The 25,901-nt window shown below is 49.5% G+C and overlaps 1 protein-coding gene across 1 annotated transcript in view; it reads right to left on the reverse strand.

Moving 5' to 3' along the window:
* Positions 1 to 8,128: 8,128 nt before the first annotated feature.
* LOC144139794 (uncharacterized) overlaps positions 8,129 to 25,901 on the reverse strand; it is a 73,996-nt gene continuing 56,223 nt past the window's right edge. Inside the window, exons 4-9 of the mRNA XM_077672050.1 lie at positions 23,598 to 23,929; positions 19,969 to 20,305; positions 17,442 to 17,753; positions 15,972 to 16,268; positions 13,573 to 13,785; positions 8,129 to 12,074 (exon numbers count right to left, since the gene is read on the reverse strand). Of these exons, the coding sequence (XP_077528176.1) occupies positions 11,964 to 12,074; positions 13,573 to 13,785; positions 15,972 to 16,268; positions 17,442 to 17,753; positions 19,969 to 20,305; positions 23,598 to 23,929 (1,602 nt within the window). The 3' untranslated portion in view covers positions 8,129 to 11,963. The remainder of the gene's footprint in view (positions 12,075 to 13,572; positions 13,786 to 15,971; positions 16,269 to 17,441; positions 17,754 to 19,968; positions 20,306 to 23,597; positions 23,930 to 25,901) is intronic.

Below are 25,901 nucleotides of genomic sequence, written 5' to 3' on the forward strand. Positions count from 1 at the left end.
TGGTGGTGGTGGTGGTGGTGGTGGTGGTTGTGTGGGATCAAGCGGGGTTAGCCTGGTTAAATATGCCAGCAATTGCTCCGCCCAAGCTCCTCCTAATTAGCCAATGGTAGTGTCCTTTCACCACGAGTTTTCCAGCTCCGTCTCCTGAAGGAAGCTTAGGGAGAAGGCGTCACACGTCCCTTCGCAGCATCCAGTGTCCCCTTGGATAGACGATGTGATCCAGAGTGCTGTGTGGGGCTGCCAGCTTTCGAATCGCCGAGAGCATCGCAGTCCGCTCGACAGCATGCTCTGGGCAACACATTATGTAGTGGTATACATCCCCTATCACTGCACATGACGAACACAGAGGCGATCGCACGAGGCATACCTTGAATAGCCATGCTGTGGTCTTCGCTGAGCCCGAGCAGTGTTGCCTCCGATCTTGTAAGCCCTTTTGTGACGCGTGGCTGGTTATAGGGATTTCTCAAGGCCTTGAAATGTTCAGCCACTGTTCGCCTGAAGTCGTTCCAGTGATTGGGGGAAACCTTAACTGTCGGTGCAAACTGCAGCGCACTCCGTGACGGCTTGTGCAAGAACTCAGCGGCAAGGGGTTTAATGTGTGGTTTCAATGAACTCCATCCCATGTTGGCGTCAACGGCGAGAGAAAGGAAGCTGGGTCGTGTTAGGTAGAGAGTGGTCAGCGCTGGTGGCTGTATCAGATGTAGCATTTCCTTCTATTCCAGAATGACCAGGCAGCCATTGAAGCGTGATGTGATGGTCCGCGCCCATGCGCGGACGGAACGAGACGGTTCATGCTGTTAACGTCAGCCGTCACACAACTGTTGTTCACTCTATCCTCACTGTTTGGTGGTTGATCATCAGCATCATCACCAGTAGCAGCCTATAAATGTTCACAACACGACGTAGGCCTCTCTCTTGTCTAGTTCCCAAAGTGAAGCTTTCTATGTCCGGAACTTGCGCCGGAGACCGTGCCAACGAACACACTGCAGGAAGGCCAACTTTACACAATGAGTTCTCACAGAGGTAGCGATGGAAATGATGCCATCGATGTTTTGGCTCGTACCTACACAGCTGATGCAAGCGATATTCCGTTTCAAGATAGGTGCAAGCCTGCCACTTTCGGTGCGATGCAAAATGTTAATTAAACATGTCGATTTGCCGCGCCTCACTCCTAAACCCAACATACCAAAAACACCCTCATTTACGAAAAACTATGGAAAATTTAGATAAGAGAACGCGCGTAACAATAAAAATTATTCACGGAAGTTGGAAATAATTGTGGTTGATCCTTCTTTCATAGGAAGCGGTAAAGCACGAAAGTGAAATGTGCCTTCACAGGAGCAGTTGAGTGTTAAAGGAACCTCCTTCATGCGCGAACGGTTCGCGAGCCTGACCCCGCCAGGCGAAGTGGCGCCGACACGCAAGAAACAAAAATAACAGGTTTATTCCGGGAGGACAAAAGTAAAAAGGACGTCCCCAGAAACAGCAGCTTGAAACCGAACGGTCATGCGAACAACGCCACAGGGGAGGGTGCCTCAATTCACGCGCGTCTCCCGCACATGAAGGCGCCGGCATCAAGACGCCAACTATCGGCGCTCATTGGCGTCTTGATGTGCTACTTCACTTCGCCTCTCCTAGACGGAAGCACCATCTTAAAGAGTCATAGGGAAGGACATAAGGCGCGTTCGTAGAGCTGCTCACGTCTGTGCTCATATCGCAGGCGGTAGAGCGCCACGTACCTCCAGTTGCGGCAAGAGGGCTCGAGATCGAGGGCATGGGCTCCAATCCAGGCGCCGCTGGGTCAATTCGACGTCACTTCCGTGACGGATATGACGTGAGTGAGATCTTGATGTACCCGGGCATAAAACACTTTCGTGTTAAAAAAACACTGCTCAGGCTCCAAACCACACCGTTCGGACCAAAACCAGGGACTCGACACCTGGCCTACTGAGGCCTGACAGGGGAGCTCCTTTTCCAGCTGCTCAAGAGGATAGAAGTAGTGTTCCAATGGAACCAGTAGGCGGCGGTGGGCGTCTACAAGAAGTGCGGCCCTTGTACCTGTCCGGAAACGGAATGACGCCTGGTGCAACTCCACATCTTCCTCACCATTTTATGTGATCGGGGCCGACGAGTGAGCTCTGGCCAACCCCCTTCATTTTGTTTAACTCAACAGCTAATACAACCCCTAATAGTTTCACTCGATTGTGGGGTTTAAAGGAGTACTGACACGAAATTTTAAGTGCGAATGCACTTTATAAGCGACCCCAAACCATCCACCGCCGGCGGCGGCGGCGGCGGCGGCGTCGGCGTCCGCAGTGCTCCTTTATATTTAAATAAGAAACAGCATCCGGCGCCAGGTTTCGATCCGAGGACTTTGCGGCCGCAGCGCGACGCTCTACCGACCAAGCCACGGACGCGACGGTGGTATCAGTGTTAGTGACGCGCCTTATATCTTTAACGCATTCAAACTACGTCGTCAGCGGCGTGCGTTGGCGACTCAGCGGCGTTATAGCGGCTTGATAACTGCGTGGTGTACACGTGATACTACAAACCCGATGGAAGAGATGGAAGAGAAGGCGGCGAGGCGGTGGGCTGCGGGGGCCGAGCGCAAGCGCCGCAAGCGGGCCGACAACCGTGCATTCGCACTTTCACATTCTCCCCCTCGGGGAAATGCGGGGGAATTTTTTTGTGTTACGTTTTCTTCGCTGCTATGCGTGCCTACCAGCCCACTAATCATAGAATGACAGATTAGACGGTCGAGCGCAGCGTAAACATTCATTTACGGCGTCGTTTATTCGTGTCAGTTTCGGTTTTGACAAGCCCAGTGGCCGCCATGACAGGAGGTATCACGTGACGTCACCATTCTTGCCGTATCGCTGCCACTCTGGAAGCACGCGCGCGCCCAGACCGGCCGAGGTCCTCGCCGTCCCCACAGGCCTGGGCAGCATGACGTCAGTCCCAAAACCCTGACGTGTACACACGCCCGAGCAGCACGCGCCAACCACAGCCAGCGCGTCGGCTTCGTCACGGGAGCCCCGACGTCGGCAGTTCGGGGCAATTAGCAGATGATGTCATGTCGGTCCGCTCTGGGCTTTCTCGTGCGGGCGAAGATTAAAATGGATTTTAAATATGTTTCGCTGAACGGTTGCTGTTGAAACTTGCTGGGAGATATCTCCTGATAAAAAGGAAGCGCTCTACATGGTTATCTCAGGTTTGAAATTTCGTGTCAGTACTCCTTTAACGCGCCGACGCAACGCAGGCGATGAGGCGCGCCGTAGTGGAGGGCTCCGGATTAATTTTCACCACCTGGGCATCTTTAACGTGCGCCTAAATCTCATTCACACGGGCGTTCTTACTTTTAGCCTCCATCAGAACAGCGGCCGCCGCGGCCGGGAACCGAACCCGCGACCTCGTGCTCAGCAGCAGAACGCCTTAGTCACTGAGCCACCGCGGCGGGTCCCTAATAATTTTAACACCGCCCCTCCCCCCTTAGCTTTTTTCCCCTTTTCCCCACATGGCCCTGGGTCCTTCGTGTTTGTTTTGTTGATAAAGGCAGCAAGAACAACATGATTCCTTTACTACTTGTGAAGGGGGCGCTCATCATCATCATCATTAACCGCGTGCACGGGCAGGCGAGCACGAGCCGCCCCGTGCGAACGCTGTTCCATTTCAGACGTCGGTCCTTGAGGTTGCTGGAACTAGGCGGCCAGCTAGGGCCCTTTGCGCCCCGGAGTGGTCAGTCACGAAATCTTCAAGGCCACAGACCAACCGGCCCCAGTCAGGTGAATCTCATCTGTGGAACAACTATTGGAGGAGGCGTTTAGTGACGTCGTCAAACGTCGTCTTCCCTGGCATGATCGGCCACTCATGTGCCGCCGCAGAGGGCGTCGCTCCTCCCGTGCGGTACTTCTTGAGCGGCGAGCTGGCCCTGACCGTAGAGAACGAGATCCTGCACGCTTCAATCGCGTACCCGGGTTCTCACACGGAGCGGCAAGCGCCCGAAGATGCCATGGAGGCTTCCACACACGTGTGGCCGACGCATCTGCGATTCCAGCCAGTGACGACGACCAACCGTCGGAGGGAGTCCGTGGCCATCTGCGCTACCAACGTCCACCAGCAATGCAGGTGTAAATGCTGCTACCGCGTACACTCCTTCAGCTGCACCACCTGTACTTGTTTCAACAGCGGAGAGCGACCGCCACGGCTAGCATCTACACACCGACCAAACCGGAGGCGCACCACCGACCAGCTTTTGCGCTGCACCTACTCACCGGTGCGCCGAGCTGCACCGGTGATGAGCCGGGTGAGCCCTGGGACGCTGAGTGCACCTTGGGACTAGCGGGTCCTGTGTCACAAAGGAGCGCCGGTCTGTCTTCAACAACGCTAGTCCAACCCGGCGCGCTGACACACAAATTAATCAGAATTTCGGACCGCTCTTACACACTACAAAACGTAGTCCTGGAGGTGTTTAATGCTTGATGGCTAATAGGTTCTTCAAACGTTCGGGCTGAATCTGCGCTCACCTATGGAGAGGCACATCGTGCACAATATCATGGTATGCGTGCGAGCGAACTATCCGCCTGGCATTTGTTAGGCGCTTCCAGTCATTGCCCGTAATCGACTAGCCTAGCGAGTGATAAGCGGGCGAATTGACGTCAAAAAGAAAATATATACTCATGGTACGCTCGAACTTCGAGAGCCTTTGTGCTTTTTTTTTTCGACGTCTGAGGGGTGACCGTGGGGGCTTCAGTAGAACCAGTCCCTGGGTCTGTTGACGTCGGTAACGCATGTCACATGCTAGAAGTTTCGCTAACAATTTTCTACCTGCGAGTGTTTTTGGCTTGACGCGTTTTATAAAAATTATCTCGCAATCTAACGCAAAAGGAAGCAAGCGATTCCTGCATGATGGTTAGGGGAACTTTAGGTAGAAACTTGGGTGATTCAGAAAGACAATTTGGTCTGCCAAAGGTCACTATAGCCTCTGAGAGAGAGACAGCACTCGTTTATTCCCTGAGCTGTGGCCTGTTGTGTATTGTGCTCTGGCACTGTGGTGCGAAGTGGCAGCTGGGAAAAACGAGATGGCACATGCTGATAACGGCTGTCGTCGCCGAACTGAGCCTTTTGCAAAGCAACTGTAACCGCCGCAAGCCTTCTTTGAAGATATCACGGCTTTCCGGTTCTGCAGCAGGATGGAAAGTTGGGCGAGTTGGTGTTGCGACATGGTGACTAAACAGCGCTCGTCCTGTTTTTGCTCTTCTCTGTGTTTCGTCTTCTGCGCTGTTTAGTCACCATTTCCGGTTCTGTTTGTTCACTCCGTTCTCATTTTTGGGAGTCCATCATCGTCACCACCAGCAGCAGCAGCCTCTTCATTTTCACTGCACGACGAAGGCCAGCCTCTCTCGATCTTTTACGGGCCACAAAAGCTCTGATACAGTACCTACAACACAGTCTAGACCAGTCTCTGTAAATAACTCAACGTCTCTGTGCGCATCAAGTTCTTCAACATCATCATCATCTTCTTCATCACGTCATCAACTGGCGTAGCAAGTTAGGCATTTTAGCTCGGCAAACTTCGCCAGATTTCATTAAGGATCTCTGTCTCTCTCTCTCTCTCTCTCTCTCTCTCTTTCTCTGCCTCTCTCTTGATCTAGTTACCTGCCTTTTGCAGCTCCTATAGTCCCGCATCTAGGTTTACGTTCTATTACCCTGATGGTACACCGGTTGGTACCTGATGGTACACCGGATGGTACACCGGTGATGGTACTCCGAATTACCGTATTTGCATGATTGTAACGCTCACCTTGCTTCGCTAAAAGTGGCCTTCAAATTTGCATGCGCATTGTAGTCGGCCTCGAAACCGAAATCGGCTTTCAATGCTCCCCGCTTTTAGTTTTAACGCTCGCAGCAACTGGATAAGCAACTTTATGAACCACAGGGAACTTGTAGTGCCGCAATTAGGGCGTCAAATAAAATGTCTTGTGCCAGGTATGTGGTGTCATGCCCTTGACATCAGCGCGGTAAGGTCGACGTGAAATTATTTTTTTCCAGTTTTCATGAGCAAACCTACCTGTGTCTTACCATGGTAAGCGCGTTAGAATCGTGCAAGTACAGTATACTTGCGTGACAAAACCCCTCTCCTTTCACGCCCTGTTTTACTGCGATCGGTGCTAACGAGTGAGCGCCGGCCAATCCCCGTGAGTTGGCGCACCGACTCAGGGGGATTGGCCAGGGCTCAGTCGTTCGAGGTAAGAAGAGTGCGTTAGCACCACGTTACCTCAGCACGTTATAAGGGGTGGAAGAAGAGTTTCCCGTGCGTTGCTGACGTCACATCGCGTTACACGTGAACCTGACGGTAGGTGAGTGGAACAGGGGCGCCGCAGCCTCGGAGAACTGATTTTGGGAGGGCTCTGGGGTGATATTTGCCCATCGAGTATCGTCGGTGCTCGCCATTGCGGGCTGGCGCTGGCGATGGCAGTGGCGAGAACTGCCGCGTCCCGTCATCCAAGGTGACCCCGCCCAGTCCTCCGTGCTGGAAGTAGTCTAGGAGGCTTTCGGATATATTACACGCAAGATGGCTTAACGGCCTCTCTGAATATTCTTTTTTTTTTAGGAGAGGGGGGGGGGGGTGTACAATAAATTATGCCCTCTTTCGTGAAAATGGAAAGAGCATTTCTATAAAAAAAATCATAATTTCCAGCTTCATTTCCGACTAGATTCATAGATTCGAGCTTGAATCGACGGCTTCTAACTAGAACAATTCTTAGTCTAGCTAGAGACGATTATTGCCAGCTTGCAGGCGTTTTTTTTTCTTCCAGCTGGACGAACAAATGCTAGCTGGAAGTAATAGCTTCCAGCCGGAACAAAATCTCAATCCAGCGAGAAATGAGCTAGAAACTGAAATTCCAGCTAGAAATTCTGCCTATTTCTAGCTAGAATTATTTCTAGCTAGAAGAAATTTTTGGTTCAATAATCCAGCTAGCAAAAAATTTTATGTTCTCCGGAGCTGAACACCGCTCGCTGCGCTGATTTTTTTTTCTCCGTTCGCCAGCTTGTTGAGCAGAGTGGACGCGCGATTTTACATGATGAAAAATCACGCTGCGTGATCGATAAGCTTTCGGACATAAAACTCTTGCGTTAATGACATTTCCAAAAAACCCGCGCTCTGAACGTCTTCCAGGCCCACCAGAATCACATTTTCGGCAGGCCGGACATGGGCCGCTTTAAATAAAGTTTGATCTCTCTCTCTCGGGTCAGCTGCTACAGCTTCGGGGGATATTGGATACCGGAAACCGGGGTTGGAAACCGGAACCGGGAAGGTATACCATTTGGGCACCATCCGGCGCCCGGTGGCGTTATTCCGTTCCGTATTCACTGCAGAAATGAAGGCACCTAGCGCCATCTATTGGTTTCCTTTCGATACCAAATACATTCTGCTGACGAAAGGCTGAAGAGGACCCGCAGTTCAAACTTTGGGGCTTTTAGGTAGAGTCTGTGGTTCCCCAATCCTGCGCGTTTTTTGCCCAAGTCGAGTGATTTTTCTGCTAAAATGTTCTAAAGCAATACTTGTACTACGTTGCTTCAGGCGAAGTATGCAGCTTATAACCAGGGGCGGTATTCTCGTGCTAGTCCGTTTTGAAAACGTCCGTTTTGCGTCCGTTTTATTGTGACGTACTTCCAGTTGTAGGTGGGCTCTGGGTTGACTTTTGCGCAACTGTTCTTGTTAACACATTTTAAACGAGTAAACCTACTTTAAACTATATGTGATGAGTTGATTGCACCGCCAGCGAACAAACAACAAGGCGACGAGAAATCGTCTGCTCAAAATCGTCTGCTCCGAGAAACCGCGGCTCATAGCTCCGCCGTGTTTGCATGGCGTCACATCCGGGTGTTCGCTTTTAGCCAATCAGGGCTTGCTCAAAAGGGACACATTTTAAACGGACACAAAACTTACAAAACACGAGAATACCGCCCCAGGGCCGCTTATAAAAGATGGCCCGCTTCCGTACGGTTGACGAAACGGAAAGTCCCGGAGTTTGGTCCTGGAGTTTGCGTGATCACAAACATATACGCAAGACCACAAGTAGCTAAGCAGGAGTTTGAAAGTACATTTTGTTTTATTGAACGCGCATTTCACATATACAAGCATTTGTCTTTCGCAGTTTAGAGCTTACAAGTGAACAAAATCAGTAAGAGATGGAATGCGAGAGGAAACTTTCATACGAGAAGAGTCCACGCATCATTGTACTGTACATTTCTCAAGCGACGCGAGTGGTCATGTAAGGCGGTAGGCTTTTTTACAAAACGTGGAAGACATTGGAAGGCATTGAAAGACAGAGTTCTTTTTTTTTTTTTTTTCTCAGACGCATACAGTGAGTTTTGAGTCCGGAAGGAGAGGACGAAAAGAGATGGGAACATAAAAACACTACTCGTATTTCCTTAAGTATTTCGAAAAATTCAAATCGTATCCCACAGTACGGTGTTTTTTAATATTATTTTCGGGTTACGGTGTGGCGTAACAAAGACACTCCAAGAACATCGAAAAATCTTAAGTTCAGCAATCAAACTCGTGAGTTTGCATGTTTTATTCAACACCGTCTGTGTTCGTATCTAAGAAAGAAATATCTACACTCACTAAAAAGCAATATTAACAGATTTTCACGTCCATCCAAACGTTATAAAGAGCCTCACAGACCCAAAAGAGAAACACGTGTTATAGACAACGCGGAAACAGAAGTCGTAGAAAGCAACTACGCTTTCGTATGATACACATGTACACAACCGCAAACAATTGAATCTTGTAGCGAACGAGCAATTTCCTCGCTTTTAGATCAGGCTTGTCACTTAATGCGCACGGTTAAAGCAATACGTTTATTGTTCTTAACCCGAGGTTTGCGCGGCAGAATCGAGAGAGCGTGACGTTCAAAATTTGAAAGCTTCGTGGCGAATGTGCTGGAGCAGATTAAGTCACTGCCAACTGGTTACCAATTTTTAGCATTCCGTGCGTTCAAACCCTAAGCAAACCAACGGATGCGAACATGCATGGTTTCAAGCGAACCTTGACGTGTTTTGCAGCTTGAGTTGACTGGGAAGCCGTATCTATATTTAATTCGTTCAGGCGCTGCTCGCAATATTGCAGGCTATCAGCCGACGACAAGGCATCGAACGCGGCTTCACGGGACCACTCAACATCAATTAACGTCACTAACGTCAATTAACGTCAACTAACGTTTTCAGTGGGCTGAAATAAGCAACTTTACATGCATGGCACCGCAACGTCTCTCTGCAACCCGCTTTATTCCAAACTGCCTTTTTTTCCAGGCCAGTTTTCTTCACCGTTCGTACAAGAAATCGATTAATTTCTTGTTTTAGTTGCGACCAGCCATTCTTTACATTTTGCGGTTGTTTGGGGGCCTCCATTTTTCCGCGGTTTTCGGTGAAAAAAAACTAACAACGCAGCGGTGATGCGGCACAACTACAAGACGCGATGAGACAAGTTTTAACTTGCTTTTGTTCACCGAAAACCGCGATACCAACCGGAGGCGTGTTTTTGCTTTTTTTGTTTTTTGAAGTCATTACGTTTACGATCATATGAGAGGCTAAAAAAAGAATCGATGAGGATAACCTAAAAACTACGCCCGCCTCTACCTTAATTATGGGCTCTCGCGTATAGACGCTGTTACGAGAAAAAAATGAGGAAAACTATCGCACCTTGTTGCTGCATTACCGTTGCGTTGTTATGGAAAGTATTTCATGATCACAAGAGCCCTTCTTATGGGTCGAAATGAAACTGTACTCACGTAAAAATATAAAAAAAAATGACATGTCATTAAGGAAGTATGTATGGTCTCCAACTTCTGGTTCACACATCAAGGCGAAAAATCTACACGAATCGTACAATCCAATTCAGAGTAACTTATTTGCGCGAACCAAATTCAGCAAACATCGTTGAAAAGGTATTTCCGCCTTGCATATTTATAGCTGGAGATAAACTACGGCAAAAAGGTCTCCGCTGAATGACGATAGAATGATAAACTGTACAAAACGGCACTTGTTTGAGTCAAGCCGTGTTATATTGCCCCGAGTGTTGTGTTAGATGACAACCGAACGAAGGAATGTGATACAGCCTTGCTTTGTTTCCCTAAAATCCGTAGACTGGACGGCAGTGAAAGGTCAGCAAGTTATACCTAATGACGTTTTTTTTTTCTCCCTAATGGGCTAGTGGCTTTACTCAGAGTGATACGCAACATTACACCGAGCTACCGCCAAACGCCCAGTTCTCACATAAACTCGGTACTCACTCGAATCTCGGCCACCAATCGATGAAGTTATGATGAAAGACGCGTGAACGATGTGTCTTTTTCTTCATTAGTTGACTTGGTCTACCGTGGGCGACTACGGGTATCGCAAAGAAGAGAGTTATCGGGTGAAGGCGTACGTCAACCTCCCGCATCCCCGCCTTAGCCCAGGGAGTCAGTACCGTAAATGAAGAACTCTCCCGAGGTGAAGTGCGCGGCACAACGATTGTGGTACTGCCGCGCCACTATAGATTGGTCTCCTGGTTAAAGGCGAACACCATAGTCGCTCCACGGCCGTGTCATCTTGGCTATGTGTTCAAGAGGGGAGTTGCAGGCTCCCAACCTGCACTTTGGAATAATCTCATGGTCATTTTTTTTTTCTTCAAGATCACCCTTCCACCTCCCGACGACTTGTGTGGACTTGCGGCATAACAGCTATTATACTTCTCGTTGGAGGTGGTAATAATGCACGTATCCCTTAGCCTGCTCGCAACTGGACCTCGAAGAACTTCCCCTACGCCCCTTCGCTTGCCGCACTCAGGGTGCCAAGTGTCGGTGTCCTCTAAAAGTCACGTGATACTGCGCCGTCTCGATAGTGGGGTCCTGTCCCAAGTCAAGGGCCAAAGCACTAGCTAAGTTAGCTTGCTCTAATTTACCTTGGAAACCGACACTGATGTCCAGTTTCACTGGTCTTTGCCGTTAGCGATATTTCCTATACCTGGCCACGCTGCTTCTGTCCGCCGTAGCTTCCGTAGTTATTTGATGCATTATAAAACACGTATTTAGAGTTTTTGTATACCTCGTGCATTCTAGAGGCCTAGACACGAGTCTCAGCCGACAGCGACTCTTCGAGGACAGCTAGAAAATATATCCGTATATGTAAACGTACACAAAACGAACGAGATATATCTTTTTCAAATAAAATTTACCTTCAAAAGCATATTTTCAAGCCTACGTAAGCTCACCAGCGCTGCTGATTGTCATTCTGGTCGTCCCGAAGCTCATGGACAGGACGTTTTGTCAACAAAGCCAGGTTGTTCACGCAATAATGTCTGAGCGCATACAAATGACGTTAAGTGAAACGGCCTAGCAGGAGTCGGTTTCGGAAGCAAACAATTATTCGTGAATGTTTAGAAAGGTGGCCCTGTTGAAGCGTCCGTGCCAAGCCCTGGTGTCGCTCTCTTTTTGCTTAGGCAACCGACTCCTCTTGGACAGTTGGAACACAAAAAAAAATGGATGCTGCAAGTGCACGCTGAAGCAGGTGGGTCCCAGGAACGTCGCTAGCAGAACACAGGAAGTGAATATTGCTAGTGACAGACAGATGGCTACCAAGGGCTACAGGGTATGGCCAGTGACTTGTGCAGAAGAGTATAGACAACCGCTTCCTGGTTGCCGACGCCAAACGGATGTTGAAAGTGCACGCTGACACAGGTGGGTCCCGGAAACGTGGTTAGCAGAGCACAGGGAGTCAACATCGCTAGCAAAAAACCTACGGCGTGCAAGGACTACAAGGCTATGACCAATGACGCGGACAGCGGGGTGGAGACGACGCGTTCCTGGTTGTCGTCTGCGTGCCTTTGCTATGTGCGGTGGCCGGAGGGGGGTGCTGTATGCTGCAGAGTCAGAGATGTGGGTGTCGCGGGGTGGGCAATGGTGGATGCTGGGTGATCAGTGGTGGTACGCGACCGCGTGGTGGTGCTGTTGTCCGTGCTGGTTGTGGCCCAGGCCGACACCCTTCTCGAGCACGACGCCGAACACGACCCGTCCGTTGAGGTTTACCTGCGCAGGGAGGATGGTGAAGCTTAAGCTCTCTGACGCTGACATTGCGGTCATCAGTCTAGTCAAGTAGCAAAATAGTGTTCGTACAGGAAATCATTGTAGCCACGCGGCTGTACTTAGTCTGCACTAGCAGACGCTTTAGGGGAAGTGGGTGGTCACACCCATTTCCCGCAGCTAGTATTTCCCTAAAACGTAGTCGTATCATAAACGCACCGGCCTCCGAAACTTTGGCGAGAAATAATCCGCCTGACAACGCAGCACCGTTATTATAGAAACACTATGCGTTGTTATGTGGGTTATGGGTTATCTCTAGGACTTCTGGCCCAAAACGTGTCTTGATCCGGAGCAATTCATTTGTTATAACTTGATTGTTTCCCCTCAAATTGCAGACGTGTTTGTTTCGGCCAATTCACCAGCCTTCCCGCTTGCCTCATGGTGTATAAGCCCACTATACCGAACCATTTGTCCAATGAGCATACGCGCTACTCTTTTAATTGGAGTTATGAAAAAAAACCTGTATAGTAGCCGACCGCTTTTTCCGGGCTCCAAAAATTCGGACTTTCTGGATATCCCGGATATCCCGAAGCGCCAGTTGTCCCATAGGAACAATGTATACGAACAATATTTGGGACAAAATAAAGCCAAGAGTTAGATTTTCGGGCAAACTTTTCCGCGACAGAGCCATGGTGCGACTCCACGACGACGTCATTTTTAATGCTAAGCAACTGGCTAGATTCGGATTGGATGTGGCCTGGATTGACTTCCTCCGGGGTAACAAACTTTGATTCTGGAGGACATGATTTTGCATGTAGTCGCAAATGCCATAATTTTGCAGGCAACTTCGCAGCCATCAACGCAAGACATTGCCAACGCTTTGGCGTTGTTGTCCCCGGATAGCACGCTTGAGGTTTGCTCAAGTCAATTTAAATTTACCGCGTTCTACTGCTCCAAGTCGGGTGTCTCGATGCCAGCGCTAGCGTACGGCAGAGGCGCGCGTGAATCGAGGCACACTACTACAACGTTTACAGAACTACGATGCCATATTGCACCAGCGTTCTAAGCGGCACGTGAATCCCATCTAGTGGAACCTTTCGTTGCTAATGCCGTTTGATGTCTTGAATTCCGCCAGGAGGTAGCGCTGAAACAGCAGGCGACGGTTTTCTGCTGTTGATGTAGTATTTCATTTGCTATCGCAAAAACCAAGCATCCATTCATTTTTTATAAAGGAACACTGTAGATATCACCAATGTATTGATGTTCTGCCTTATGTTTGCGTAATGTCTTGTTATTGCGCAACAATGTTGACAAGTAGGAACACTGACACCGGACTTATTTGCAGTGAGTGTATAAGACCATTGTGTAGCTTCTGTTTCACTTTGGCCGGGGGACTGAATCGAGTCACAGACAGACAGACATACAGACAGACCGAAATTTCTGCGCTTAAGAAGCCCATGAAAGACCATCGTATTTAAAAGCAAGACGAGGAGGAGTCACCCACCTTCGGCTTGGGCAGGAAAGGCAGGAAGAGGTTCTTGATGACGCCCATGGGACTGACGCCGTAGTCGTGGTGGCCGCCGCCGCCGTGGTGGTCTCCGCCGCCGATGGTGAAGGTGATGCCCTTGCCGTGGCCGCTTCCGCCGTGGCCGCTGCTGCTGCTGTGGCCGCCGCTGCCGTACGAGTCTCCCGCGTGGATCTCGAACCCGCTTCGGTCCTGGACACGATGGGACGGCAACTTGAGCCGGCCCACTCGGTGACGACCGCGAATCGCTGACTTCACTCAACAAATGTGTATAATGCAAACAGAGTATTCGCATGACTAAATAAAGCTAAGCTAAGATATCTCTCGAGGATGATTGCCTTGACGAGAGCCCGAAGGTCTCGTGTGGATGACGTCATAGTTAGAATTCGAAGAAAAGGTCAGATTTGCTGAACTTATGGCGGCAAAATTACTTATGGCGGCAAAGTCACCTACGCGACCATGTCTACGCTTAACTATACTCAAACTATTTCCAACAGCCATTCTGTTGCTTATATATCTCTATCCGTACCTTTCGTTGGCTGCCAAATTTGTCCATATACGAGCACTTGGTCTACTTCATGTGTACTCCTTGTTTTTTCGCGGTGTCACATGGTGAACACTTCGTTTAACCCACAGCGGTGAAGTCAACTTCTGTTACCATTTTTGACTCGGCGTAAGCACATCGCCTGTGCTCTTAGTAGGTCCGTACAGCGATCCTCAGGGATAACCGCGAGCGGGTAAACTTCTAAGATATGCTGCCATGTACTTAAAGGGACCCTGCAACACTTTTTTCAGCTTTCTTGAAAATCTTAAATCCTTTCAGAACGTAGTCACCCAACACACTCAGTACTTATATTAGGGGGTCGCAAAGTACCTCAGCCAAAAATTACTGCTCTATGGCCATCAGATAACTTGTAAACTCGCTCAAGATATTTTTTTTTTCCACTCTTGACGGTCTTCGACAGCTCGAATTACGTCACTAAGGCCATGCAGCGGCTGTTGGCTGGTTTTCCTTCAGTTTCAGCAATGAACGCTTTTAGATAGCAACTTAAAAGCCACAAAAACGAAGCAGAAACGGAAGGCGTATCTGGTGCGACGAGCAGATCACGCAGTGCCGCTCCGTGCTGGCGATAACAATAGCTTTCGCAGTGGTTTCAGACGCGAAGGACAGAGTGAAAGCGCTTATCGAAAGTGTTGCAGTGTCCCTTTAAGAGCCAAGAGGCGTAGCCGTGTTTATTTTGAGCATATAATGCACCATCATGACGGAGAAGTGTCATGTCGGAAAGCCAGCCTCGCAGGGTGTTTGTAGCACTCAAAAGTCATGGTCCCCCTGTAAGAGTATACCTGGCGTGGCTCTGAAACTCGTGTTCTACTTTTTACACTGTTTTAATGAAATGTCGGTTATTGCGCGTCCCTAAAAAGATTTTTAACAGCGAAGCTGTTTAAGTTTGAGTTCCATCCGTGCTTGGCTTCGCTCAAAACTCGGCGCACAAAAGTGGAGAGGAGGAAAACGCTAGGCAACCAAGTGTGAGGGAAAGTGGCGAGGCGGCAAATAGCCGACGAGCCGGTGTGGGGAGTGCACGTCGGCGCAGATGTACGGGTGGGGAGGCGCGCGTCCAGGATTGGCTTCGCCTAGTGATGACGTAAGCTCTGACGTGCAGGTGTTCTCCTAATTGAGAGAGACCGCGTGCACCCGACGGCATCGGTGTTCGGTCTACCGATAAAATGGGCAGCCATAGGAAATTCCAAGTTAATGCCATAGTGAAGACCACCAACTCCGCTGTCTCCTTAGTCCTCGCATCTGAACTGCGAAGGTGGCCGAATTTTTCTGCTCGTAGTATGGAACTTACTCCCTAAATTTTCTAAATATCCCCTCGCCGCACGGGCCTTCGGGAAACGAAGTGGCCCAGGCAATGGCCGGGTACTCCGTACACCGGGGAGCTAGCCCATCGAGCAACAACACCTCATCTCTTTCCTCACCCATACGGTCTTCCTCAAGTAAACCGACATTCTCACCCGCTACCAAGTGTCCAGTCGAGCATCCCAGCTATCACATTGCCGACTCCTTCGACGCGAGGCTCCCACACCCCGAAAAAACAAACACATACCATCGCAACACCCCTCTCCACGCTATGTATCCCACACAATGAATACTGCTCCAAATGAGCCGCACTCTGCCCCAAAACAGATGCATGCCCACGCGCGCACCAACCCCCCCTTCTTTCCCCCCAAACCTTAATTTTAATATCGCTAGCAAGCACCGAGTTATTCTAGACTGAGGGCACCTCTAAAGTTAATTCATTGATCATTTCCTCGTGTTATTAACAGACGAGTGGGGATACACGTGAGCTGTTTTTGATTGTTATATGCGTGTTCACCTTGTTGGGGTATGCCGACTCCGAGGCCGGGTGCAGCAGTCCCCGCTGCGAGTCGACGGCGTCGTTGTAGCGCGACGGAGAGCCCGAGTAGTGCGGGTGGTGGTGGTGGTGGTGGTGCGGGGGCGGAGGTGGCGGTGGAGGCGGGTTGAACGGGGACGAAGAGCCGTGCGGTGGCGGAGGGGGGCCTCCTGGCGGCGCGTACGACTCGTGGTTCCGCGAGGCGCTGTATCCGCCCACGGACTGGAATCCCGGCTGCAGAGGCTCCTCGGGAGGCGGAGGGGGCGGAGGCCCGTTACCCTGCGGGTGAAGAAGACAGGAGAGAGGGTGGTGCCTGAGCTACGAAGAATCTCGTTTCGAGCGCCAAAATGAATAGAGAACAAGTTGATTGGTCGGTTGATCGTCAAACGTGAGAAAACCGAGCCAAAAACTTAAAAAAAAACGAACGGAGAGGCAGACTAAACCCCCCCGGTTGTTTCTCGAGACACCCCGGAAGACACCAGCGCTGTGTTTACATCTCGAGTCCTAAGGTATACAATCAGATTACAACCTGGTTGTCTCATTTGCACCAGAAGGCACCAGCGCTTGCTTGTCTGTGTCTCCTAACCTGGATTCTTAGGAGGCACCAGCACTGAGTTTTTCACTACTGAGTCTACGCCGTGTTTCGACGTAGTGTCCTCGCGGTTAAACTAGAGTACAGTTTGCGGAATAATTACAGAGAAAGACCTCAATTTTTGGGCGAGGATTAGCGAAAGAGCACGCTGGGAAGGTATTGTGACCCGGTAAATTCGCCTTGACTCAAGCTGCTATTGTTTGAGCCCAGCGGCGGCGTGTGGGAAAACAGATTGGTTGCCGATGGCATCACAAAGCTAGGGTGGACTGCAAAGAACTTCCGCTCTTTTCCTTTTCGTTGACTGGCGAGTACGGTAACCGATGACCCTTAAAACAATTCCCATATCCCTTCCCAAACAAAGTTATGAGAAGAGCGAAACAGCTTTCTTATATCGAAAACTGCCTCAAGTGTGCGCCAAAACCTTCGCCAAAAGTACGTCCAACCTTCGCTGAAAGTGCGCCCAATCGATCACCAAACCATCGAAGCGCCAAATCGTAAACGAAGAACGAAACCAAGCGACGACTTTCCGAGCACTGTGTAAACGTATCTACGAATATCTAAATGTGCGCCGATACGTGGCCTATATAACAGAAAGGTGTACCACTGTACCCCTTCTTCATGGTCGATGGTTGTATTGTCTTATGTAGAACCGAATTCCTCTACAATTTCCAAGTAACCATTTTGACCCAGTGTAAGCCCGGTTCCGCGCACGCGCCGTGTGTCCAGAGATGTTATCAGAGCTTTTCGGTCGACCGACCGGTCTATGGGGAAATGCATTAGTTTTTTCACGGGACGCCATCGGTCCCACTAAGAAAGACTTCCGCTTTAAAAGGCCGTGCCTGCTGCGGCGATGGGCCTACCTGGAATCCTGGTGGTGGAGGCGGCGCCTGGAACGGGTTCGGGTTGCTTCCGTTCCTACGGCTGAGGACCTGCGGGGGCGGCAGTAGGTACTGCTGCCTGGGCGGCAGCGCGGCCTCGTGGTGGGCGTACTGGTGGGAGGCCACTGGGTAGTGCTCCTCACGCGGCCTGATGGGCACCCTCAGTGGGACGGGCGGTGGTGGCGGGTGGGCAGCGGCCATGTGGTGCTGCTGCTCGTGCGGTACGTGCTGCTGCCCGGCCGCCGCGATGACCTGCTGACCCACGGGCACGCCCATCGGGTGGTAGCGGGAGGCCTGTGTGACCAAGAAGGGTGGATGTGTTGATGTTGAGCTGTCATGAATCACCAAAAAAGAGGCAAGGCAGATAGAAACGAATAAACGGAGAGACAAAACTGGTTGATTCCTCTGTCATAGGAATCAGGAAAACACAAAAGGGAAATGTGCAGCGAAATCTGCAGCTGAGCGTGATTTGCGAGTCGGAGGCTGTCTTGTGGGTGTGCTTGGGGAGCGACGTCCTGCTGGCGGGTCGCTTCGGCAAACGTGTAATGGTGTTATTTCCGTGACGGATATGACGTCAGTGAAACCTTGGGGTGTCGCGGCATAAAACACTTTCGTGTTAAAATGTAAAACTTGAAAATGAACCACCCTAAGTATAACGTACTCTATAGTGCTAAAGGTTGCTTCCCCGCACGAAGGCGTTGTGTGCAGGGGTGCACCCTTTACCGGCAGCTTGCTTCGTTGTACTGGCCTGACTTCCGTGACGGATATGAAGTCGGCGAAATCTTTGTGTATCCGGGAATAAAACACTGTCGTCTTACAAAATGGAAGCTAAAACTTCGTTAGAGATGTACAGAGTGATAAATTGGACATCAGAAGGGAAAAGTTCTACAATAATTCCAAAAGGCAGTGCTTTGCTTTTTGAGGCTAGAGCAGGTTGCTTGCGAACTAAGAGCTTTGTGGGGAAGTATACACAAAATGATGGGGTATGCGTGGTCTGCGTAAAAGAAACAAACTATGCGGCACATAGTGCTAGAATGCGATTGCATGCATCCAAATCTACATGAGCGAAATATCCGGCTTCCAGAAGCCCTATAGAATTTAAGGATTGCACAGACGGAGTTAACTTCAAGGCTGTCGAGGCGACGAAAAGAAGATTAGAATGCTGGTGGACGAAAAGCAGAGAGGGGGAATATTGCCTAGGACAGCTACAACCCGTAACATAAAAAATAAGTACTTTGTGACGAATAAGTTTTTTTGTGCCTGCCCTAAGAGCAGCGGTAGTATTAAACGGAGAGTGTAAAACATAGGAATATTAGTTTCTTTTTAGTTTTTTTTTTGGTAAGATGACGCGTCATCACTCCGCTACATAGAGGATACCACTATCAATCATCGTCATCATCATCACCTGAACGTCGCAGAAATGTTCCCCTGCTCAATGCCAACACTCATAATGTATGCTTTTTAAATGCATGTACTCGTCGCCAAGCAAAATTTGTCAGGTTGTAAGTACAGACATCCACGGCATTCTTATCACCATCATTAGAGAAGGAAACAGAATTGCGTGGGTTATCACGATTTGCCTCCCACTACTTAAGTGGCAGTGTCTGCTCATCCAGAATATAGTTGTATTGGGAAGCGAAACAGGGATCTAACCGCAGAGATAGATGGCACGTCACTGTTCCTTATCAGGGAGACCTTGTTAGAATTCTTTTCCCGGTGAGGGATGGTGACTTTGTAGTCGAAACAACGAACAAACAGTTGAATCGCAATCCTTCTCCTCAATAGAGAATATGTAGATCGTCGGTCTGAGCTGGCGAGTGCGTGCGTTTTTGTGTGAGACCCGAAGCATATTCGAAGTTCGAACTGTAATTTATTAACCTTCAGTTTCTCTCGTTCAAGGGAATCAATTCTCCACTTAAGCGTATTGGTCGCATAGCTTGTTCTTCTTTCTGAACATTCCATGTAGGGACGAAGCCCCTTTAGGGGCTGGGACGGTTGGCGTCTTCCGTTGTCGTCGTAATCGTCGTCTCATGTAGTCACAGCACTAAAAACAGCGGGAGACTCGTTTACGGCCCGCGCTGGAGCGCTCCGTAACGCGTACTAAAGAAACACTGAGACACTACTCATTTACGCCTCGCGCTAGACAGCTTCGTGCTTCAAAGACAAGAGACTTTTACAGCAAAGCTTTATACTTCTACCCCCCAACGATTTCAGCTCCGTTGGCAAAAAAGGCCAAGACACCAAGAATACACTTTTACACTGCATGATTCGCCCTTCCCCCGGTTTCACGTTAGTGGAGATGGCCCGGGATTTTTTTTCTCCTATGGCGTTCTTGCTTAACCCTCTTCGACAATTTGTCGCCAAGAAAGATTCGTGACGTTTTAGTTTAAAACGGGTGTTTACTACTCGCTCTACCTTTCACAGTATTTCCATCCTTAAAATAAACTCGAACGCTCTTCCGCAATATTCTAGTTAGCCCACACAGCAGACATTTTCCCCCCTTGCTCACCTTGTGCTCGGCGTGGTGCTGCTGCCGCTTGTGATCGGCCGGCATGGGCGCGAACACGACGAACTGGGGCGAGCGGCCGAAGCCGTTCTTGGAGGCGTTCAGGATCTGGTTCAGCATGTCGGCGAACTCGGGCGAGTGCGGGTTCAGCGTCGACGCCGCCGCCGCCGGTGGCCGGGTCGCCGGCGCCTGGCTCCCCGTCGTGCGAGGTCGCGGCGTCGTCGTCGTCGTACTCGTCGTCGTGGTGCTGGTCGTGCTCGTTGTAGTGCTCGTCGTGCTGCGCTTGGACGTGCTCGGTGGCGTGCTCTGCGTACTCGGTGCCGAGCTCGAAGGCGGGAAGCTGAGAAGAGACGGCAGAGGAGCGGATTTATAACTGAATTCAGACAGTCTTGAATCAAAGCGCTTATTAATGCGAACCTTGTCGAAAATGACAACGAGAAAAATTCCTGTAGTTAGTCGTATTTTTGCGTGTCGTTCTGTCATTTTGTCGTATTGTTGTATCGTGGTTCTGGCAGCTGGCTATGTCATGACAGCATCATGGCTGTCGTAGTGACAGGCAGTTCTGTTGTGACTACAGGAATGTCTGTCGTTGAGAAAATTGACTTTGTCGGTGCGACATAAATGTGTGTCGTGACAACAGATGGCTTTGTCGTAACAACAGGGCTTCTGTTGTCACAAACGAAGTTTTCTGTCGCACAACGGGAATTCTTGTTAGGTTTCTGCGGTATTCCTGTTGTCATTTTAGACTGGGAAAGCATTAGTTTTCAATTTCAATGAATTTATTTCATAGATTTAGAAGGCTAAAACATTGCTGTCAAAAACGACTGGACTCCTAGCAATGCTGATAGTAGTGGGACCATGCAATCGTAATTACACAGCCTTCGACAAAGGTTAAAGGAGATAAATAAATGTATATATGATTCACGTAAGAAGATACGTGTACTACAAACATGCGAAACCATTTGGTTCGGGCAAAATCTACGTGTTCCTTACGAGTTATCACACATAGTCCGTGAACTCGGTATGTCAAAAGTTCGGTGTCTTTGTGGCAAAGAGATGACCTAAAAAATGGCCGAAGAATGCACACGAAACGGCCTGTGACTCAAAGAATACAAAACAACTGGGGAAAGAATGCTTGAACACGAAGTATATTCGGTAGCCTCGTTCCAGTTAAAACACTAAAACTGCTGACACGTCTCCTACATGCCCACGTTACTCAGCGCGAAGAAAACCGCGGGCATATCTGATGCAAAGTTAAGTACAGCCGGTAAAAGGCTTGTCTATAACACAGCGTTCGTACTCTCAGCCCTATCCTGCCCCACCGGAGCGGGATTTGAATAAAACTACTGCGGAATTCTGAAGTATTGGCCCTTCGCTTTTGCCTCCGACATGTTTGGAACGAGTATGTTTCGGCAGTTTTCGGATGTAGCTGGTTGAAGTAGAAATCGCTGTTATAGACAAGCGTTTTACCGGTTGTACATACCAGAGAGTACCAGCGCTAGGTTGGTTTTTACAATAGCAGGCAGTAAAAAACAAGGGGTTAAAACGGCGTTGAAAAGCAAACACAACAACAAAAGTTGTTGGCTCGAGCTGCCGCAAGGACAACAAAAACAAAAACAAAATTCACGCATTTCCACGATGTGAATCATGACGAGTGGGCGAAGCAATGGGGATCGTACTTAACCAAAATCACCCGTGGCGTTGCCCACTCGCGCATGTAAATGAGTGACAACGCGTGTGTGCAGTATATACAATTCCAATCCAATCCAATCCGATACAATCCGATTTTAATCCAATCCATTTCAATCCAATCCAAATCCACATCCAATCCAATCCAATCCAATGCTCCTCGCGCATGCGCAACACTGTGTACACGGACGCGAAGCCTTGGACAAAGCGAGGTCCTAAGGTGCTTCGCCACTAAAAGGCATGCGGTGCGTAACGAGAGAGATGGCGATGGAGAGAGAGGGGGAGCTGGGCCTTTTTTAGCAAACTTCGCCTCTAGACCACTGTAATCGCTCAGTCGAATATGGGCAGGAGCGCGCCAAATATAAATAAGCGGGTAGGATCACGTGCGGATTGGGGGAACCAAGCTCGCCTGCGCTGTCACTCGGGAGACGAGACGTCGAGGGTAAATACGGTGTTTATTTGCGGACTTCGCGCCGTGTGATGTTCGCGGCAAGCGTCGAGGAAAAGCAGTGGCGAGATGCGGGCAGAAACGGAGCCCTGTAGGCTGCCCAGCGGACCTTGTTTTAAAAAAAGAGAGTCTTACTTGACGTTGCACGTTTCGATTTCGCCCCAATACGAAAACAGGAACCAGCTCCCTGAAGCAGCTTTCCTGAACTGTCTTATATTTTTTTCCCACACGGCACCGTCAGTTTTCTGCTCCGATGGCCGCTGATCGATATTCCTTGTTGCCGAACAAGGGACTTAAAATCGCCTTTGAATCGACGAGGCAAGACTTTTTCCTGAATCGTGTGACACGTTTTCTTTGGTTGGATGAGTGAATTCTCGTCCAAAGCATGAGAACGTTCTAGAGAGAGAAGGAGCGCTTCATCAACTTCTGTGTGGTTCTTTGGCCGAATTCAGACTGTTGCTGCGAGTGTCGTAAAAACTTAAAAGAATGACGTCATTTCACGTCTCAGCCAAGCGAACGGCGGGACACGCCGTTTTTTTTTTACATCCACAGATCACATATGGCTATTGCGTCAGTATTAGTCTGAACATAGCCGGTTGGATGAGACGTGAAATGAGGTCATTTTTCAGACTTTTTACGGCAATTGCGGCAACATTCTCCACTCGGCCTTAGTCTATGTTAGCTCAGCGCCGTCAATGTTCGCATCCGCATGAAAACGTTTAAAGAGACTCTGCAACACTACCCATAAACGTTCGCGCTCTTTCCTTCGCGTCTGGAAGCACTGCGAAAGCTTCAGGTATCGCCAGCCCGGCGCGGCACTGCGTGGTTTGCTCGTCGCAGCAGATGCGCCTTTCGTTTCTGTTTTGCATTTGTGGCTTTCTTTTTAGAATGGCTATCGAATGCGTTCCCTGCGGCAATTGAAGGAAAACCGGCCAACAGCCGCTACAATGCTGCAATAACGCAATTCCAGCGGTCGAACAGCGCTAAGATCGGGAAAGAGAGAAACATATTTTAAGCAGGTAACTGAGTTATCTGGTGGGTATATAGCAGTAATGTTTGGCTGAGGTACTTTGTGACCCCCTATTCTAAGCATTGAGTATGTTTGTTGACTACGTTCTGAACGCATTTAGGGTATAAGAAAACGTTGAAAAAAGTGTTGCACGGTCCATTTAACGCGTTAACACGATGGATGGGTTCTGCGACGTTTTTCGGTCGAAGGCTAGAGACGACCAAGTTGAACTAGATATGGTGCTTCAAGGCGAACTGAAATCTCCTACTACACATCGTTGATCCTGTAGCTGGCTAGCTGTAGTTGGCTAGATTCTGGTTGGCTAGATTCCAATGCGGCATCCGATTCGGTTGCTGGAGCTTCCCAACCAACATCCGACGCTGTAACACGACCGGTGTAAGGCGAAAGGTGCGCGTTAAGAGAAAGGAAACATGCAACGCGTTCGCCCTCAGCGGTACCCCGTGCGCGTGCGCGCAGTATGCTGACCTCTGGGTGGTGGTGGTGACCTTGTTGCGGCCCTTGGCGTCCTTTTCGCCGAGCACAAAGTGCACCACGTACACGGGCTTGTCCCCGTTGGCCCCCGTGGTCGTCTCGACGATGGCGCCCGGCTTCTGCTGCGCCGGAAGGATGGGCAGCGAGTTGACCGCGTAGTCGGGCAGCGCCGCCTCGTACTCGTCGCCTCCGCCGCCGCCTCCGCCGATGAGGACGCTCTCCATGGGGGGCTCTTGCGGAGGGGGAGGTATCGCCTTGGCAGGAGGCAGCTTCGAGTACGACGAGGCTGCGGACTCGTCGAGACGGTCGTCGTACGAAGTCCGTTCCTGCACCCGTACGCGTACACGATCAATACGGTCCGTTGCGCAAGAGGTACACTAAACCGTCGTTATAAAGAAGTCATTGGGACAAAAATACAGCTTCGTTATAAGCGATATTTCATTAAAAACGGAAACGATTAGCTGTATACGGATCGGGGTGTGGACCATGAAACACTTCGAGTGAAACGAGATTTCGGATAAAGCAAATTCGTTATAGGGAGGCTGTACCCTATGTGACTGCCGTTGCAATAACCTCGAACGAGAAATTGCAGTACAGTTGAACCCCGGATCGATGAGGCCAGTACGAACCGGGACATATTTCGTTATATAGGGAACTTCGTAAAATTCGAACATCGCAAAATGGAAGAAGCATAAGGCCCATGGGCAACTGCGGGAAGGATCGCAAATTTGCTCATTAATTCCTTATATTCGTAAAATCTGGGTTTCGTTTCCTGAAACGGAGGTTTAACTGTATAGCCGTATAGTCCGTCATCCAGCAAGTATAACTGCTTATGACAGACGAAATGTTACATAGCTATTTCCGAGAAAAGTCAACGCTCTCGTAAATAACGCACATCCGTGATAGTTATAGCGGTGATGAAGGTGGAAAAATTGAAGAGTGACTTATAAACTTCTTTGGCCAAATAAGAACCGATCGATCTTCCCTGCCTTCTTGTTTGCGACTACCATCTGGTTCAAAACAGCCAGTCTGAACTCCACTTGCGTATAGTGAACTCTTAGACATAGATAATCCGCGGCTCCGCATACGCATACGTGAAATAATCATGCATACGCGGGCGCGGGATTGCTTCAGTTGTGATTAATGTGAACAAGATAAAAAGCCGGCTTTTATGCGTTCCATATGCAAGCAATGGTAAATCACCTGCGTACAACAACTGTAAACAGATGTCAGCTTTGGAAATACCGTGAGGCGCTGCGAGGCCGCACCATGACGCATTGATAGTACAGGACGCTGCGTTAACAAAGCACACTATATGTAAAGTCATGGAGAAATGAAATACGAACACGCAAATATGAACCACAACAGGCAAAAATTACAAGTTCCGTTCGTGGAGGTCCAAACTCGCTTTTAGCCCTGTCGATAACTGAATGGAATTCCTTGCCAGATAATATTGCAAATATAACAGAGTCATCATCTTTTCTTAAAGCATTAAAAGTGTTCTAATAAATTCCAAATGACTAATTTAGTTATACGGTGGTGTTGCTGGTGTTAATTATTTGATTGTTTTGTGTGTGTGTTATTTGCGCCTACACTTTGTTACCTGGAGCATGCTGTATTGTTGTTAATGTACCTGCTCTTGTGCAAAGTTTATATGCACGCCTTTTTCCCTTATTACTTCTGTTGTGTGTAGTTTCCCTGCGCTTTTACATTTTAAGCTTTAGAAAATGATGTCTGGCAACAATGATGTCTGGCAACCTCCGCCGCCAGGGGACACACTGGGCACGGGTGACACCACGGATGCGAGTGCAGCGCCACCGGGGCTCGTGACTGGTGACGTGGTGCCGAATCCGGTCAGCACTACGAGGCGCCGACTGGAGGAATGGAGAAGACGAGCCCGTTGCGCCCGTTAGCATGAGGAAAGGAGGCGACGAACAAAACTCTTGAGGCTGGGGCGCCGGGGGATTATATGCCCTCAGGAGTGTCCCCCCGATGCAAAGGGGCAGCCACCAAGCCATCATCATCATCAGCGCACTGGTTGAATATCTTCCTAATCCCCCCTATGAAATGCCCTCCCGGGTCATTAGGGTATGAAAATGAACAAATAATTAAATATGGCACGCTTTTTATATAGTTGGGCAGCCGCATTTTTCAACTTTATTGCTGTAATTGAACCCCGCGTCAATTTCACTTGCATGGAAAGAAAGCGCGCTATTTGTGTGTTCTGATTCATATTCTCGTGGTCGCGTTTCATTTGCCCATGACTGTGCACGAGGCTAGCAGCAACGAACGAATTCC

The sequence above is a fragment of the Haemaphysalis longicornis genome, unplaced genomic scaffold (genome assembly GCF_048455015.1).
Source record: "Haemaphysalis longicornis isolate Haplotype H1 unplaced genomic scaffold, Haemaphysalis longicornis Haplotype H1 scaffold_5, whole genome shotgun sequence".
NCBI classification, from domain to species: Eukaryota; Metazoa; Arthropoda; class Arachnida; order Ixodida; family Ixodidae; genus Haemaphysalis; species Haemaphysalis longicornis.